The sequence below is a fragment of the Danio rerio genome, chromosome 20, assembly GCF_052040795.2.
Source record: "Danio rerio strain M-AB ecotype USA chromosome 20, GRCz13ab, whole genome shotgun sequence".
Lineage (NCBI taxonomy): Eukaryota > Metazoa > Chordata > Actinopteri > Cypriniformes > Danionidae > Danio > Danio rerio.
Window position 1 is genome coordinate 48,787,501 of NC_141040.1, and position 20,309 is coordinate 48,807,809.

A 20,309-nucleotide genomic window follows, 5' to 3' on the forward strand; every position below is an offset into this window, starting at 1 on the left:
TGCTAATAATAATCAGAGGTATGCAGATATATGTATATTTACAGTGGGTATGTATAATTTAAGATGAATTAGTGCAATGAACGTGCAATTTTAATCGTGCAAATATTAAATAGTAAATAATGTAGGGTTTAAGGAGAGCGTTGGGGTTTATGAGGGGGGCAGAAGAATCTCTGGGGGGCAGAGTTTAAAGTTTGATTATAGTATAGAGTTCATATTGATTCATATTGTGATGTGTTATATATGGTAATAAGTAGGGCCAGACAGAATCTATAGACATTCTTTGCTATGTTTTTTGGAGAATTAAAAAAAAAATCTTTATGATGATCTTTAGGATTTATGCAGAGTAATTTTAGGAGTGTCATCACTTAAAACCTATGAAACATATAAAACATATGAAATAAGAAATTATACATTTTTAACTTGTATTTAATGTTTACAGTGCAAATCCAATTAGATCCACTTATTTGTTAAACAAAGTCTTGTATAAAAAAGTATTACGCTACAAACTGCATTGTAAATAAATCATATGGACATTTTAATATTACTATTATTATATCACAATAACAGGGTTCAATGATAAAGTTTTATTCTAGTGGTCCGATTGGGCCGAAGAAAAAAAAAAAGAAGAGAAGTTTATAGCTATTTTTAGCACATATTTTAAATAATGTGTCAAAAATAATGTCTGTGAATCTATAATTTCAATACTTTAAAATAAATTAATAACTATATAATGAGCAAAATTTTAAGTATTATACAAACAAAAAAAGCGGTATGGAAAATGTGCAGGTATTTCATTGCAGTTCAAAATTATTTAATAAAAGGTGGTTGACTTGTCAAACTGACGGCAAATTGTGTAAAACATCTCTTACGTGTTGCTCTCACGTAAATGTTTGCTCTCAAGATGTTAGAAACAGACATTTTCTTTTAGTCTTATATTCTGATGTTGCCGTTTCTTCGCTGTACTGGTTGTTACCAAGTTACAAAAAAAATAGTATGCTTAAAACATCAAATCAGATAAGAGGAACCAAAAAGAAACTTGGTGTTTACGATATCACAGAGAAGATAGCATTTAAAGACTTTAAAGCACAAGCTCAATATGCACGCAATTGACAAATAGTCGCAGACAAATTAACCTTTAGTGACAAGGCAGCACTGTCCCAATCGGGCCAGTAATGATCCTGTCTACTGTCCCAAGCGTCTCTAATGCTGGCCCTGGGCCATCAGGCAGTCCTTATTGTTGAGCCCTGCAATAATATTAGTAAAATTAATTAAAAAAACTGAATAAATATAAATTTGCACACGTTCACACAAGTAAATACATACAGACTTAATAATAGGCTGAAAATGTGCAGATATCTGCGAATTTCTGTGTGTGCATATTCATAGTAATATGAGTTCTTTTGAGCCAGTCATCAAACTGGTTTACAAATTGCTCTGAATCATTTACTAGTGATTCATCTTAATTTTCAAAGCTTTTTACAAATCTGTATTTATTGCAAGCAAATTGGCCATAAAGTGAGGGAACCCTGGCGTAATTTGATAATTATGTCTGCTTTGTTGTCTTTTTAAATGTCTTGTCTTTGGTTGCTTTGGGTGGTTACATGTGAATCAGGTTAGTCTAAGATTTAGGAGGAAATGAGAAACAAATCAATGGGCGGCATTACGGCTGAATGATATTGAAAAAATCTGACATTGCGATATTTTGTTTTGCTATGATGTATATTATAATATCACTTGACCAGATGATTTGAATAGCTCTATTCGGAAAGCTTTCATTAATTTAGATCGACTGGGATGATCAAGTCTTTTTCTGTGCAGTGCATCTGCGTAAAATATAATAAACTACAAGCATATATAAATATGACAGAGCAAAAATAAAAAATAAGTAAACGGTGCTTTATAGTTTTCTAAGGAGTCTAACAGTGTTCAAATACAAAAATTGAACACTCAAATGTAAATTAACATGGCCATCATTATATAAATGTTTAGATGCGACGATATAAAACAATACTTAACATTTTTATCTTTTAATCTTTAATAAACAATCAAAGACAATTGAGGATGCGTAGCTGTATCAGTGCTCAAAAAATCCCCAGAATCGGTAAAAAATGAGGACATTGTTATGTGAATCCCAATGTTTTTTTTGAGGCAACTCAAGGTGTCAGCTATGATATTGCTCTAAGTGCCCTTATTGCAAATCATATTTGAGAGTGGACTTGCAGTCATCATATTCATCGCTGTGTATTCTGCATGCTTGTGCAAGCTTTTTAACATCCTACACACCTCTTTACCTGTTACAGAAAGAGCCCAGCAGTGATGCTAACAGCAGTAGCCCGCGTTTGTCCCCGCCGCCCAAGCGGACACGCAGACAGACGCCACCAAGTTCTACTGATACTTCTCCAAGTCCCCAGAGTAAAGGCCAGAGAGGCTCCTGGACCATGTCCAAACACTGTACTAGGTGAGGTTTGACATTATTCAGTTATATTTGTACAGCACTTTTCACAATAAGAATTATTCCAAATGCACCTTGAAGCAATGTGCAAATTGCACACTTTATTTAATAGCATACATAATCAGAAAGTCATGGTGTGAAGTATAAGCTTGACTTTACACTGGTCAAGCATATACGTTGTTGCACCATGTTTATTTTTTTTTATTTCATATGTGAAGTTCAGTTTATTAATTTGGTATTTTTCTAATGCTTTAATTTTTGTACAGTGAAATTCTAAATTACAGGTTTAACCAAAACAAAATAATCACAGGGCTCGAAATTGCGACCATTTTGGTCGCATATGCGCCCGAAATTTTATCTATGCGACCTTAAAATATATTCGGGAGCATTTCTGCGAGTGCTTAAAATTGTTGCGTGCGACCAGTTTTTACTGCAAAATGTTCACCACATGCGCGGATTCGGGAGACATTTACGCAGAATGCATCTCTAAGCTCTTTGTCTGCACTTGAAACGCGAAACGCAGCGCTCAGGAATGGTTTAAAACAGTTGTCATGTCGACTTGCTGCAGTAAACAAAGCCAAGTCCGTAATGCTTGCCCCGCCTTCGCGCTCTTCTTATCGGCCCACCACTGCTTTAGCACTGAACGCGAATGATTGGTTAATATCAGCTGTCAATCAGAAGGGAGCGCCTTCTGGTTTCGGATGACAGAGAGCTACTACCGCGAAAAATTGTAAAGCGCTGAAGATGAGAATGAAAATGACACTGACAGATTTAGTTTTAGAAAACATCTAGTTACAAATAATGACACATGTTACTAGTGATCATGTGCTGAATGTTAATCCACCATCTACACTTTTCCAAGAGTAGAAGACTTCCATTGGCTTCAAGTTCGCTATGAAAAGTCTGAGAGATGGAGTTTTCAGGTAACTGTTTGCCACATCTAGCATGAGAGCTTCTGTTTAATGCTTCATATAATCGCCAGATGCTGTCCGCCGTGCAAATATGTCCAATTTAACACCACGTACACCATCGCACTGAGTAAACTAACGCTACTCATAAAAAAACGGTATTGCTATTAACATGTATGCATATAATAAGGTACAGTTTGTGTCAAAAGCATCAGTGCAATATAAGACAGCACTTGTGAGAACAGCACAGTTATACCGTTAACAGATTCATTCAAGCAGTGCGTGCAGGGACGGTGAGCGTTCTGTGTATGCTTTGGTCACTCGGTTCTGTTATAAAAATGTATTTTCTTGTGATAACGGGATTTCGTTAAGACATTTTCCTTACGCTTGCATATATGTATTAATATATGTATTTTTTATTTTTTTTGCTTGTTAGTTTGATTAGTGTTGATTTCAAATACAATCAATTATGAGCACCGTTACTACAAGTTTTATACAAACATATTTATTGCATTTGAAATCAACACTAATCAAACTAACAAGCAAAAAAATTATATATGTATGCGTGAGTAAAATATGTCTCAATGAAATCCGGTTATCACAAGAAAATGCATTTTTATAACTAAAAGATACATGGACTGCCCACCGGCCCTGCACACACTGCTTGACATGAATGAATCTGTTAACGATATAGCTGTGCTGTTCTCAAGGATGGTGTCTGATATTGCGCTGATGCTTTTGACTTATAATGTACCTTATTATATGCATACGTCATGTTAAAAGCAATACCAGTCTTTTCATAAGTAGCGATATTAGTTTACTCAGTGCAAGCCCAATTGCGATGGTGTAGGCTACGTGGTGTTAAATTTTACATATAGCTGCCACTTACACGGTGGACAACATCTGGCGATTATATGAAGGATTAAACAGAATCTCTCGTGCTAGATGTGGCGAACAGTTACCTGAAAGTTCCATCCCACAGACTTTCATAGCGGACTTGAAGCCAACAGAAGTCTTTTATCCACTCTTTAAAAAGTAGAAAAAGTAGATGATGGATAAACATTCAGCACATGATCACTACTAAGATGTGTCATTATTTGTAACTTTAGATACCATGTTTTCTAAAACAAAATCTGTCAGTGTTATCTTCATTCCCATCTTCAGCGCTTTACAAATTTTCATGGTAGTAGCTCTCTCTCTGTCATTCCAAGCCAGAAGGCATTGACTGAGTGATTGACAGCTGATATTAATTAATCCATTCGCGTTCAGTTCTAGAGCAGTGGGCCAATAAGAAGAGCACAAAGGCGGGGCAAGCCTTACGGACTTGGCTTTGTTTACTGCAGCAAGTTGACATGACAACTGTTTTAAACCAAATTCTGAGCACTGCGAAGAGCAAAGATGCATTCCGCGCACGTGGTGAACATTTTTCAGTAAAAACTGGTCACACACAACAATTGCATGCACTCGCACAAATGCTCCCAAATATATTTTAAGGGTGGCATGGGTACAATTACGGTCGCAATTTCAAGCCCTGTTCTGGGTCCTCTGCATGTCATTACAGAGTGCAGGTGTATATATTTTGGTTTCAGTTTGTTTGGTAGGATCAGGTTAGTGGAAGGAGCAGCAGCTTCTGCAATTGGACATATACCTGAAGTTAATGTGAAGTTGTATTATTTGAAACTAACTGGAACGCAAACCGAAGACTGTGAAAATGGTTTATTTTATGGTGGCACGATATTGAAAAAATCTAACATTGCAATATTATTTTTATTTTGCGACTATATGTTGCGATATGAATGCAATATCACCAGATGACTTAATATCTCTATTTGAAAAGAATTGATATCGTAAGACTGATTGGGATGATTCTGCAGTGGGAGTGCATCTCCATAAAATCTAATAAGCAATCTATAAATTTCCCCGACACCTTTTCCTTGTTGTCTGTGCTAATTCTGTATTTGCATGTGTTGCGAGTGTTTTCATGCACATGTCTAGTCAGAGATTGATTGATTTAAAGTTTACTATTAGCATCTCCATAAAATCTAATAAACAATCTATAAAGTTTTGGTCTCCCCAACACATTTTCATTGTGGTCTGTGCTATTTGCAGTGCATTTATATAGTTGCACACGTTGCGAGTATTTTCATGCATAACAAACTATAAATTTAATCAAGAAAAAGATGGAATAAAAATAAAATGTTTTATCTTTTCTAGAGTCTAACAGTGTTTGAAAACAGTAAGTTAATAATAAAAATAAATCAATAAAATGAATCGTTGTTGAAGTCACAAGTGTTACAATTTCTTATGTCTGAATGCTTTTAAAATCATTATACAGTTCCAGGCATCAAACACGCATGCAAATGATAAATAATAATACAAACTCAATGTTGCATATATCCTGCAATGTGTCTATTGGGAGTTTTCACATTGCGATGTCGATGCTGAAATGATATATTGTGCAGCCCTAGATTTTTTGTTGTTGGAGTCATGTCTCTGTTAGTGCTGAATTTATATTGCAAGCTGCATTTGGAAAGATACTTATAACAATAGTTAACTTACAGTTAATATACAAATATTTAGTGTACTTTCAAACAAATGGTGTGTATGATTACAATGCATTTTCAATGAAGTGATCTGTTCAACAAACTAATTAAGAACATTTTGTGTATTGTGTATTGCTTAAGACTTTGTGCTATCCACAAATTCCTCAAGAGTCTGTTATAGGTAGAGATCAGTTCTTTAGTGTGGTATTTCGTTGACCCAACTTGATTATAATGAAACGTCCCATGTTGCGAAAAGAAAAATGTATTATTTACACCATGTCTTCACTCTTTTGATAAGGGTAGTTTTTAGTTTTCTATTTACGCAATCTACAAGCCAAATGTGCTATCTGACATGGAGTAGATCCAAAATAATTCATTTGATTGGTTCTTCTTTGGATCTATATGGATTTTCAGACTCATTTGAAGTGTTTGTTTTGGAACCTGGTGCATTGTTTACCGTACTTTAATACTTTCAGGCATTTGTGAGCACCCTGATCCATATAAGAACAATCAATCCAAGATCGCCTGAATGAGGTGGTCTCAGCCTGCTCGAAAATAAACTCAGTCTAACCAAATGGTTCAGGGTTTATCAAGATCTATTACGATTGTTGTCTAAAAAGCACCAGTGTTTGATGTATCTAAAAGGCAATCATGGGGAAAATAAGTTGTTCAATTTCTAATTTGAATTTGGTTGGTGATGTTGCTGAGATCACACCAACTTTGCGAGTAGATTGCATACAAAGTCATTGCAAATGCTTAAATAGAGGTGAATTACCCAAGAGTACACAACAGGTTTGCCACAAAATGTGGAGCTCGCCTCAATCGCATCTTTCATGCAGGTTTGAGTGGAATATTTGCAAAAAACATCCTGCTATTAATCTAGTATGAGTATGAATCTATTGTGTAGCCAGCATAAAGCTTATTTATGGCAAGATCGATGGTTTTTGCTAAAATTTATAATGTTAAATAATAACATCTATGAACAAAGCCACAGTATGCCATCAGTTCTTACGGTTATAAGTGAATCTCAGGACATACAGATGCACTCTGACCAATGAGAGGATGGTTCACTCACATGTGACTTGTTGTAGCAAATTTCGATCAACTGGTTTACCCTCACTTCCATTCAACAACCAGTCAAATCAAGTAGATAATAATTTCTCTGTACTTAATTAAAAATGTTGTCTTATTTCCCAGTGGTGACATCCAAACATAATCATCCATTTTGTGAGTTGCAATATTTAATTGCAAACTATCAGTGAGAAAATAACATAGACCCCTTTCCTTTCATAATAGACTTTTCAACAACCATACCACTTATTATAACTCTGCACGAGATAAAAGCACGTTTTCTTACAGCTTATTTGTCCTGGCACCATTGTCTTGGAAAAAAAAACAATAACTTCTGATCAGTTTGTGCTCAAGCTGGTTTTGATCTTATACCAATAAAAAAAAACATGCGTTTATATGACCACATGCATTGTCAGCTTAAGCATAAGTGGTTAACTTTGCAGATTAAAGGTTGATTTATACTACTGCATCAAGCGCACGTGAATGGTCCGGCACAGCCTTCTCGGTCGTATAGCCCACCTGACGGACACCTCCAAAAAATGTGATGAAGTGTAGTGCAAGCTCTGTGATTAGTCGGCTTGCTAGGGGTGAGGAGTGTGGGCAGTGTAGTGAGCCTGGTGGAGCGAGTGTTTAACAAGTGACGAGTCCTGTGGAGGATGTCCAGATAAGGCCTTTTGATTTGTGTTTACCTTATGATTAAAGTTGTTGCACGTTGTTCCCGCCTCTGAATAATTGAGGTTGAGCTACTTGTACTACATGTAGCATTATAAACACCCTCGAAGAAACTGGACACATAAAAAGCTCACTTCCAGCTAGCATTTCAGAGGTGTTATTGCAGAGCAACAAACAGCATGCCCGATCACTCGACACAGAAGTAGAAATCAGCCTTAATGCATTAATTTCCTTATATGATCTGTTATTAACTAATTTCTCATCGATTTTCATCATGTTTTCCAGGTTGTCCACTGGTGCCTTGCAGAATGGACACAGTAAGTGTACAATAGTGCATTTATTTTATGAAAGTTCATCAAAAATGAAAGTATCTTGCCACATATTTGATCACTTTACTAACTGTTTACGTTCTCCAAAACAGGCATTTTGACTTTATTTAGTGTGTTTGCTTTTAATGCAAAAAGACGTAGAACTTTAACTTGATTTGTTCTCTAAATTTAATTTGAAATCAATTCATTTGTGCAATCTTCAAAACAAAGAGGGTGCTTTTATAAGAGTCAGATTCGGATTAACTTTAATGTTGTTTGTTCATAAATCTCATGAAGATTCATTTGGCATGAATCTTCATCAGTTGATGGTTTTTGTAATCTGTTTTTTTTTTTTGTTTAAGCCATAGGTCGAATGAGTCTGAGGGGTGATTCTACCTCAGGCGGGGACCATGCTCGTATGAATGGTCATGTTGAACTCAAGAGAAGCCGCCGTGTCAGGAAATCCCAGTTTGAACACCTCAATCAGAGTTTACTTTTCGACCAACTAGTCAACAGGTAAAAGCTGATACTTGTCTTCTATACATTTATGTTTACATTGTCATTTAGCAGACGCTTTTGTCTAAAGCAATTTACAATTGAGGAGATATTTAGCGGTAATCGTATGTTGGAAAGCCATGTTAGCAATATGCTCTTTGAAGGACAACTGATCATCCAGAATCACTCCCAAGATTCCTTACCAGACTACATGGAGTAATGGTTGATGATCTTAGCTGGATTAAAAAGTCATGTTGAATGTGTGATGGGTGAAGGGAAGACAAGAGGTTCAGCTTTTGCCAGGTTAAGCAGTAGGTGGTGGTCGTTCATCCAAGCGGAGATATCCTCCAGGTAGTGCGAGATATTTGCAGCTACCGTGGAGTCATCTGTATGAAATGAAAGATAGAGCTGTGTGCCATCAGCATAGCAATGACAAGAGAAACCATGCGATTGGATGACTTCCAGTAATTTGGGGTAAATAGAGAATAGACCTAGAACAAATTCCTGAGGTACTCCAGTGGCCAGTTGATGAGCTTTGGATATCTCTACTCTCCAAGCAACTCTGAATAATCTGCCGGTGAGGTAAGACTCCAACCAGTAGAGCAGTGTTCCAGTGATGCACATTGAGGAGAGGGTGGACAGTAGAATCTGTATCAGAAGCAGCAGAATGGATGATTTAGAACCTGCTTTGGCAATCTGCAGGGCTTCAGTGACTGAAAGTAGTGCAGTCTCAGTGGAATGTCCACATTTGAAGCCTGATTAGTTATTGTGAGATAATGTAGAAATTTGGTTAAATTTGTTGATTCATATAGGGTGGTTTCTAAATCAATTAACTTCCTTACTTAGATTTAAGTTAAGATTGCCCCATTTTTCCCACATTGTGACGTAGGCATGGGCCGGTATAAGATTCTGATGGTATGATAACCTTGGATAATAATATCATGGTTTCACTATATTGTGATTACTGCTCTAAAATATATTCTTTTCAAATGTCTGGGTAAAAAAACTACAACTTTTATTCCCCTTTGAACACTATATTATATTTTGAGAAACATTTAAAATGTTTTGGAGCAGTAAACATGTCAGGCTGAATAAAGAAAATTAATCATTGACTTCTGCTGTCTTCATTTGTTTCAAAAACTCTTCAAAAATTTCTTTACAATTTAAAATGGAATCTTTGGATATGTTTTTTTGCTGCACAAACAAAACAGTAAACAAAACATCTTACACATATCTTAGGAACGGTATAGCAAAAAATTTGGTGGTTTTAAAACATTGACTTTTCCAAACCGTGGTATACTCTGAAAACGGTACTCGTCCCATGCCTACTGTGATGTACATCCAATTGAAATGGTTCTGGAATGAGAGAAAAATGTAGGGCTGTACAGGATTTCATGCTCGGGAACTGATTGAATTGTTGACTACAAGTGAAGTAAAGTAATTTTGTGGGTGCAGGAAAGGTTATGGTATTTGATTAAAGTTTATGAAGGCAAATTAATATTTACGAAATAATGATGTGCAAGGATACAGCTGAAGTCAGAATTATTAGCCTTCTTTTTAATTTTTTTTTTTTTTTTTTATATTTCCCAAATGATGTTTAACAGAGCAAGGAATTTTTCACAGTATGTCTGATAATATTTTTTCTTCTAGAGATAGTCTTATTTTTTCTATTTCGTTACATTATTTTTAAATTTTTTAAAAACATTTAAGGACAAAATTATTAGCCTTTTTAAGCTAGATATTTTTTAATAGTCTACAGAACAAAACTTCATTATACAATAACTTGTCTAATTACCTGAACCTGCTTTGTTAACCTAATTAACCTAGTTAAGCCTTTAAATGTCACTAAGCAGTATAGAAGTGTCTTGAAAATTTTCTTGTAAAATATTATTTACTGTCATCATGGCAAAGATAAAATAAATCAGTTATGATAAATGAGTTATTAAAACTATTATGTTTAGAAATGTGTTGGAAAAAAATCTTCTCTATTAAACAGAAATTGGGGAAAAATTAAATAAGCGGTCAGGGGGGGCTAATAATTCTGCAATTCAGGGGGGGCTAATAATTCTGACTTCAACTGTACATTGCTTATAACAATCGCTTTACTATATAAACAAAAATAAGTAGATAATTTTATGATAAGATGTCACCTTTAAAACGTTGTCAACAGTAAAGATTCTAAAGAAATATCTTTTATCACTACTTAGCTTTATAAACAGCTTACTTTCTGATTTTTCAAGTCAAAATTATTATTTTGGGGGTGTTGCTTAGTGATTCCCGAAAATCAAAAAAATTTTATTAAACCATTATAATTAGCATATTTTATCTGTAACTCATCGAAGAAAAAAATAGTAGTTAACAGTTAAAAAAAACAACATGCATGTTTTGTGACCCCTGGGGTGATTACATTATATTGAAGATAGCAATAGCGTCAGATGCAGCAAATAGATTTAATGGCACCAAGTGAAACTTTTACAGGACTCGCGTTCATTAAAAATAAATACAAGCCACAACTGAACATGGTGGAGGATCTCTGAGTGGCGTTCTCCAAAATTAAATGAAAAACAGACTTGGGCCTAAATGTGTAATCGCTTCAGAGCATATTGGGGTCGGGAGTCACTGGTTTTGTTATTTTGGGGTTCGTGGACTGAAAAGTTTGGGAACCATTAGTCTACAGAACAAACCATTGTTACAATGATTTGCCTAATTACCTTAACTTGCCTAGTTAACCTCATTCACATAGTTAAGCATTTAAATGTCACTTTAAGCTGAATACTATTGTCTTGAAAAATATCTAGTAAAGTATTATGCACTGTCATCATGACGAAGACAAAACAAATTGGTTATTAAAACTATTATGTTTAGAAATGTGTCAAATCCTCTTTCCAATAAACAGAAATTGGGGAAGAAGTATACAGGAGGGCTAATAATTCAGAAGGGCTAATAATTCTGACTTCAACTGCATGTCTAGACATTTGTTTAGTGTTGACCTAACTGGTCAGCGAATCATTAGGCACATGATTTAACTCCTGGTTTCCTATGAGAATCAGTCTGTGAAGTAATTGAGCAGCAACTCACTTTATATTAACCTCTTTTGCTTCATGACTGCAAACCTACTAGCCTCCAACCCCAAAATTCCACCAGGAGCACACAGAATCAGAATCCTGTTTCAGATCGGATTTTGCGTGCATGTGTTCTAATTCCCTCTTGGTTTTGAAGAGCTTTTGTATAATTAGTTAAACATCTGATGAAGCCAGCAAAGTTTACTCTTGCAGAAATAGACACTTTAAGCTCATCAAGAACTAAAACATGACACTATGCAGATGTATGATGACGGGAGTTATTAAGCTTCCTTTCATGCATGTAATAGTTTGTCATATAATTGGTGATTCCTAGCCAAGGCTACATGTATCCCAGGGGTGCTTAAGCAGGTTCCGGCTGTACTAGAAAAGATGTAGATTTTGCTTTGTTTAACCTTTAGGTCTTTGTTAATTTTTTCTACAAATGACAGGTCTGCACGCTTGGCTGTATTTCACACTTGTTTGAGCTTCTTTGGCATTGAGATTCAACTATATAAGATGGTGAATGACTGAAATGAGCTTGTGGTAATCATGTCATGAGGAGTTTTTATATACAGTAATTGGTCAAGCTGTATGATAAAGTTTCATTCGTTATTAGTTAGTTGTATTTCCTAAGATGTACTAGCTAAGTAACAATAATTGCACACCATTTATTAAACATAGTTCAATATTTACTAATGCGTTTGCTTCTTAACATTAGTTACTGTGGGTTAACATGAACTAACAATTTTTTGAAAATGCCCTCCAGAGTGGATAGTGTGGATCAACTTCTTTTGGAAATCAATTGAAAGTAGGGCTGGGCAATATGCCAAAATGCAGTTTCAATAAATTATTTTCCATATTAAAGTTTTTTTATTTTTTATTAAAATTTTCCATAATAATTAGTCCCTTTATTAATCTGGGGTGAACCGCCAACTTATCCAGCAAGTTTTTATGCAGCGGATGCCCTTCCAGCTGGAACCCATCTCTGGGAAACATCCACACACACATTCACACACACACTCGTACACTACGGACGATTTAGTCTACCCAATTCACCTGTACCACATGTCTTTGGACTGTGGGGGAAACCGGAGCACCCGGAAAAAACCCAGGCAAAGGCAGGGAAAACATGCATACTCCACACAGAAACGCCAACTGAGCCGAGGTTCGAACCAGCGACCTTCTTGCTGTGAGGCGACAGCACTACCTACTGTGCCACTGCCTTGCCCACAATAACAATATACATTTCAATATCAGTTGTTAATACTTCCAGATTTAAAAGAGTACTCCAACAATGACTGAAGCCACATAATTAGAGGCTCCATTAAATGGCAAAACCTGTTTTCGATGGCCGATCATTTTTAGTGGCTGAAAATTTGGTGCATCTTTAATATCAACACACTTCTCTATTCTTATTGTTGTACATCTCTGTATAGAGTAAAAAAAGGCCAGAGCTTATTGTTATTGACACAAATTTTATTGCGATTCGATACAATATTGTTTAACGGCCCAGCCCTAATTCAAAGTACTAATGTACACACAAATAATGCTGCAAACTGGTGGTGGTCTGGAGAGATCTCCCCCCCTCACCCTCACCCCCAACCCCCGGAATGGTCACATCAGAGGATGTGCAATGTTGAGTCTGAATTATAGTTGACTAGAAGCCATAGTGGACACTGTTTTGTATTGTTTCTAGTCCAAATATATATAAAAAAAGTCCTAAATCAAGAAGCAAAAATATTGCATGGTTTTCAGAAACAAGCCAAAATTGAGAGATCTTATCAATTGAAAATAAATAATCTGCCTGTGATGTAAGTAAAATATTCTTTTTTGAAACCAAAGCCAGATTATTTTTCTTGCTTCACTGGCAGATTTCAATTTTACTTTTTTTTTTTTTTTTTTAAAACAAAACTATATACCTATTTTTTTACTTGCCTAGAAAATGGTTCTTGATTTAAGAATGTTTAGATTGAAAGAAGACAAAAACTAAGAAAACATTTTTGTCACAGCAAACTTTAATGCAGTTTTTATTAAGCATTCTTGTTTTGAATATGTACACATTTCAGTTAAGGCTCGTACACCGGGACGCTTTTCGTCAAAACAAAAAAATGAGCATGGGGCGGTTTTTTAAAAAGGACGCTTTTGCGCGTTGGTGTGCACGATCACATTGACGCACTTTATTTAGTCACGAGGCGTTAAACGTCAACGGAAATCACGAGCAAAAACCGTCTCTTGTGCACGGGCATTTAGGCACAAGAAATTATGTTGTTTGAAGGTGTAAGAAATATCCATACTAGGGCTGCACGGTATTGGAAAAATCTAAAATTGTGATATGTATTGCGATAGGAATAAAATTTCACTAGATATGTTACATAACTATTTGAAAAGAATTAATCATTTTAGTTTGATTTGGATGATTTTGTAGAAGAGTGTTTATGCATAAAATATAAGAAACAACCTACAAGCATAGATAATTTCAGTAAAGATCAAGATACAAATTAAATAAACAGCATTTTTATTGTTTTTAGAGGAGTCAAACTGTATTCAGGTATACAGTAATTGAATAATCTAACATACAATTAATAGTGCATAGTATTCATTTAAAAACAATTCAATACAATTAATAATTATTGATTTGTCAAAATGACAAACGGTTCAATTTCTTATGCCTGAATGCTTTTAAAACCCTCCCACAGTCACATGCCTAATAAAACTATTGCAAAATAATAAATTATAATCCAGACTTAACATTTCTTATACTCGCAATGTGACTTGCGAATAATCACGATGAGATATTGATTTGTAAACAATATATTGTGCAATCCGTTATCTCTACAGTCATATTTTACATTTTGATTTTTGATTTTCTGTACCGGAATACTGTTGGACTTCCTGAAAAAACTTAAAACAGAGCTATTTAATCTGTGACATAATATTCATATCGCAATGTATATTGCAGAAAAACAAATATTCGATTATTCCAACATCGTGCATCCTTGACTCCGAACACTTTTAGACTAAATGGCATTTACAAATGTATCCAGATTAGTGTTGATGCAGCCTCAGCATTTAAATTAAACTGTTTACTTATGTAGTGCCTGTTTCCACCTGGTATTAAAATGCATTTTCAGTGATCTGTTTTGGCTGTTTACAAAACAATTTATTTTATTAATGCAGTTTCTTTACTTTGGATATTTAGAAAGCAAAACCTGCCAACTGGAGTTGTGTGTATGTGTGTGTGTGTCTGTGTGTGTATGACTGACTGTATGTAATCATCATATTGAAAAAAAAATCATCATATATTAAAAAGAAAAATGTATTTAGGATTTTTTTCAGGATGGATTTGCCAGGTTGTGTCCAAGTCCAGGTTTTAGTGTGAGGTAACATGTTGCTGCTGGTCAAAGACAGATGGTGTGTGTGTATTGGAGGGAAGAATCCTGCTGGTGTTGCACATGAATGGCTTGAGCTGCTTTACTCATTCTGAATGACGTTTCTTTGCATTAACCCTGTAAACCCCGACATGAGAAGAAATGGATGCATCTGTTTAAAATGGAACAGTTTGAACCTTTAAAAAAATACGTCTATGTTAAGCTTTGACACAATCTACATTGTAAAAGCGCTGTAAAATGATGTTAAATTGAATTTGATACATCAGATTTTATGGCTCATCATTTATGATATAGTGAGAATATACTTATTATGCAATTATACTTGAAGGGAAAATGTGTGTGTGTGTGTGTGTGTGTGTGTGTGTATATATGTGTTTGTGTATATATATATGTGTATATATATATATATATATATATATATATATATATATATATATATATATATATATTATTTATTTATTTATTTTTTGCTGCTACTGTTATTTATTTGAAAAATAGAAACTGGACATAATAATTAAAATAAGTGAAAGTCTATTATAATAATTACTTAAAATAATTACATAAAATGCGTTAGGGCACATTGTGGCTAGTGGTTAGCACTGTCTTTCCACAGCAAGAAGGTTGCTGGTTCGAGTCCCGGCTGGGCCAGTTGGCATTTCTGTGTGGAGTTTGCATGTTCTCCTCGTGTTGGCGTGTGTTTCCTTCCGGCATCCCCCAGAGTCCAAAGACATGCGCTATAGGTAAATCGGGTAAACTAAGGTGGCCGTAGTGTATGAGTGTGAGCGTAAGAAGGTATGGGTGTTACTCGGTACTGGGTTGTGGCTGAAAGGGCATCCGCTGCATAAAACATATGCCACATTAGTTGATAAGGGTCTGAATGCAGACCTGGTGCAGTGCAATCTGAGCTGCATCCAATGCTTTTTAATCCGCTCACCTAATCCCACCCCTAACTCTACCATTACAGTGATGTCACTCACTCCATTGAGTCCATTGTGTGTGACTTTGTATCGCAGAGTGATGCAATCTCAGCTTGCATCATAAAGGCTGCATCTAGATACTATTGGAATAGTTGGTGGTTCATTCTGCTGTGGCGACCCCTTATAAATAAAGGACAAAGCCGAAGGAGAATGAATGAATGATTGAAATGCGTTTAACTATCAGTTGTAAATTTGTATCTCCCCACAATACGCCTTTGTATGCTGATGTATGACTGCATAGTTTTATGATTAAAAAGCTAGTATATACTGTAACTTGATGATTATGACAAGGCAAATCAATTTTCCTCAGTAGTGTGATGTATTTATCTGAACATAATATATCAGGATAATCAAATCAAGTGCACTTCATTCCAGTAAGTGTTCATTTTGAAATATTATTAACAATAAAAACATATGCTTATGTATACTACAAAAATTAGTAAAGATTTCACATTTCACAGCATAATGACAGAAAGGGGTTTGGTTTTTACAATGATACTAAATGACCATAATAATAATTCCATTTAATGGATATGAAAGTCTAAGCTATAAATCAGTCTGCATTAAGGCTTGTGCAATAGTAGATTGTGTACTACAGATATTTCTGCCAACTGTGTTTTGATCATGTTGATTATTTACAGTTAATTTTTCTCATATTTATTCAAAGTTTATTTATTACAGATCAGGGCTGCAAAATATATAATTTCAGCATCAATATTGCAATGTACGCATGCGCAGCAGTCCCATCTGAATCTGCAATATCAAATCAGTATTATTATTGACCAGGAGCCATGTTTAAGAACACTCATGATTTGAGTCATTGCATGTTTGACCATTAGGTTACCAAAACATGTATTATTTTAATGTGTGTTTTTATCATTTAAGTCAGTTTACAGTATTCAAGAAAGAATACTGTATTCTTAAATACTTGATTTTTAAATCAAGAAATAGCTAGATTTCCAGAAAATCATAAAGCTTTGATATTTTATTGTACAATGTTTGTTGCTCTACTGTATTTCTCAATGTTTGTGATTGGTTTATTATATTTTATGTAGATGTAGTTCCTTACAAAATCATCCCAGTGTAACGAAAATGATTACTTCTTTTACAAATAGACCTATTCATTTCATTTGGTGAAATTAGACTCAATATATATACACAGTTGAAGTTAGCCCCCCTAAATTATTACCCCCCTGTTTATTTTTTCCCCAAATTTTAGTTTAACGGAAGATTGTTTTTCAACACATTTCCAAATGTAATAGTTTGATTAGTTTGACTAATTATAGTTTAACTAGGTTAATTAGGTTACTAGGCAGGTTAGGGTAATTAGGCAAGTTATTGTATATTGATGATTTGTTCTGTAGACTATCAAAAAAAAAATATAGCTTAAAGGGGCTAATAATTTTGACCTTAAAATGTTTTTAAAAAAATGAAAAACTGCTTTTATTCTAACGGAAATAAAACAAATAAAACTTTCTCTAGAAGAAAAAATATTATCAGACACTGTGTGAAAAATACCTTTCTCTGTTAAACACCATTTGGGAAATATTTGAAAAAGAAAAAACAAAAATTCTTGTTTGGCAAATGATTCTGACTTCAGCTGTGTGTGTGGGTGCGTGCATGCATGCATGCATGTGTGTGTCTCGTAGAAAAGTCAAATCGCAAATGTTTATATCGTGCAGAACTAAAGTCCAAATATAAAACACATAAAGACTAATAGGCCATGACATCAAACTCAGACAAAAATAACTGACAAACACAACAATACCAATGTCTCCACAGCTCTGACTCATAGTGTGCAGTACTAACCTTAAATGTCTGTATCTTTTTGAGGTTGAGAAATATTAGTAGGGAAGCTCCAATCATGTTTTTTACAGCTGATATGACAGCTGATTGTTTTGAGGTCATGATCTATCGATCCCGATCCTGAGTCGTTTTTATTTTTATGAGTGATATATGCAAGTTGACTATTGTTTTAAACTCTTTTTCCCCAGAATAGAACCACTGACGATGGTTTGGATATATTATTGTTTAAACTGGTAATCAAATGCAACAATTACTAATTTTGCAGTAAAAATTTTAGCAGGTTTAAAACCAGGCTTATACAAAATATGGTCCATATTGCAATACTTTGTTCGTTAAAGTGCATGCCAGACAAAGGCAGACTGAACATTCAAATTCTGTGAGGTGTCATTTAAAAATAGTTCAATAAAAACAGCATTTTTAGGAGCAAAAATAAATCTTAAATCTAAGAGACATTTTTGTTAATTTTGGTGGCGTTTTTGCCTCAAACCCTGATCATTTCAGATCATGTACATCCTATTCTAGACTATTTAAAGTGTAAAAATTTGCAGAATAAACAGATGTGTGTTTGTGATTTAGACAATATAGAAACCATAAAAGAATAATTTAACTCATTTTTTATTTAATTTGGTCTAATGGGAATTATTTAAGTTTGTTATCAAACTGAGGAAGACTGGATGCAAAGTTTGTAAGGTGTTGAGCCTCTTTATGGCTACACCATTGTGAAATGTTAACCATGCTTATTTGGCAACATACATTTTTTCCACCTTGTTCGTCACAATCATAAAGACATTTTCATGCAGGACATCAAACCCAATCACACAGTAAAATTAATAAAGCAGTTTGAACATGCAAAAAACACTGAAATTAAATGGCCAGCCCATAGTCCTGAAACAAACCGGATTGAAAATAACTGGAAATGCTCTGTCTGATCTCCAGTTTATATATATGTATAGTTGAAGGCAAAAACTATGAAATTTCAATTCTTTATCAAATTTTTCCCAAATGCTGTTTAATTGACAGAAGATTTTAAGCATAATAGTTTTTATAACTCATTTATAATCATCATCATGGTTTTGCCATGATGACACACTATTTTACTAGTTCTTTTGTCAGATTTCAGATCATTTTCTTGGTTGCTGTCAAATTACAATCAGTTTGAGATTGAGCTTGGCCCAATGGTTTGCCTGCCAGTCAGCTCATTTAATGTGATTAGTAGCTTGGTCAGGCCATCTCTAATTACTGCTAAATTATATTAAAAGTTTGAAAATGAATCTTGCGTTTTGTCTGTTTTTAGTACGGCAGAAGCAGTTCTTCAAGAGATGGACAACATCAGCAGCATTCGGCAGAGTCGGGAAGTGGAGCGCCTCCGCATGTGGACGGACACTGAACTGGTGACTCCTTCTATCCTTCGACACATGATTAAACAGCAAAGCAATTGGGCCGCCTTATTTTCTATCTCATTAAGCAAAAGATTGCCCACTAAACTGAGGTTATTAAAAATCTGTGTTAGTCTGAAGCATTGGCCTTTCTCTTCAGTGTGGGCTGGGAACCCACTTATGACTTAACTCAAAAACTAAAGACTCTGTTTCTCCTTTGACTCTTAAACATTTCTCAATTTGATGTTTGTTTATTTTATGCTGCAGGAAAACATGGACATGTACTCCCGCGTAAAAAGGAGGAAGTCTTTGCGGAGGAACACGTATGGAATGCAGTCCCATCACAAAGTCATGAGCAAATCAAAAGACCCTGAAGAGGAAGAAGGAACTGAAGGTACATGTACAACCTTTTGCTGAATATTTAAAGTGTCAGTTTGTGTACAATAAACAGATGGGTGTGTGATTTGGACAGTATAGAAATCGTAAATTATATATTTTAAAAATTAGAAAAGTTTTTAAAAGAATTCGAGAACATTTCACTTTAGTGATGAAAGCAAGTTTCATTTATTTAGGTCTGATGGGAATCATTAAGTTTGTAATCAAACTGGGGATTTAAGATGAATCTTCAGTTTATACTTGCCAAGTTATTATTAATAGATTTTATAACTAATTTATAATAATTAGTTTCTTTAGTTTTTGCCATGATGACAGCACCACAGTTGTTTTAAAGGGTTTGATTATTGCGGTTGTCTAATTTTCAATTATTTATGATGTTTTTTTACAGTGACATACATAAAGTTACTGACCAGTTGAAGTGCAATTATATTATATATATATATATAAAAAAAAGCCTGACTCTCATGCCGACAATAACGACAGTACAAAACAGTATTGCTGTTTCAGAATATTTCAGACATATGGACATATTGGATAAGTGGAGCAAAATCACACCACATGCAACAACTTAATCTTCCCTAGTTAAATGAATTTAATAAAAAAGCGAGCAACATATCGACTCTAGAAAGCATGTTTTTTATGCGGGAATGTAAGTGGTTTGCTCATATGCTGCAACGGCCCCTTTAAATATAAGATCAATGTAAGGAAATTTGATGTCAGGGCTGCCAGTGTGAACTTCGACGCTCACATCGACTTTTGTGTGAACGCACACCCAGGTTAACTAGGCAAGTTAGGTTAATTAGGCAAGTTAGAAGAATGAAATATTAAATTTAAATAATATTGACTTTTTAAAA

General features: G+C 34.7%; 1 protein-coding gene and 1 long non-coding RNA gene across 13 annotated transcripts in view; one reads left to right on the forward strand and one right to left on the reverse strand.

The window, feature by feature from the left end:
- The window catches only part of atad2b (ATPase family AAA domain containing 2B), a 199,220-nt gene that overhangs the window by 2,579 nt on the left and 176,332 nt on the right, over positions 1–20,309 (forward strand). For all 12 annotated transcript variants that reach the window (XR_015517405.1, XR_015517406.1, XR_015517407.1 and 9 more), the window contains 5 exon segments: positions 2,301–2,458; positions 7,932–7,963; positions 8,317–8,470; positions 18,978–19,074; positions 19,327–19,453. Coding sequence is in view for 3 of the 12 variants with exons in the window: in NM_001365966.1 (NP_001352895.1) it covers positions 2,301–2,458; positions 7,932–7,963; positions 8,317–8,470; positions 18,978–19,074; positions 19,327–19,453 (568 nt within the window). In the remaining 9 variants the exon portion in view is untranslated.
- Positions 179–7,936, reverse strand: LOC147832327 (uncharacterized). The gene is made up of 3 exons (XR_015519163.1): positions 5,113–7,936; positions 3,822–4,905; positions 179–2,843 (listed from the first exon to the last, which is right to left on the reverse strand). It is a non-coding gene; the product is annotated as an uncharacterized LOC147832327 (long non-coding RNA).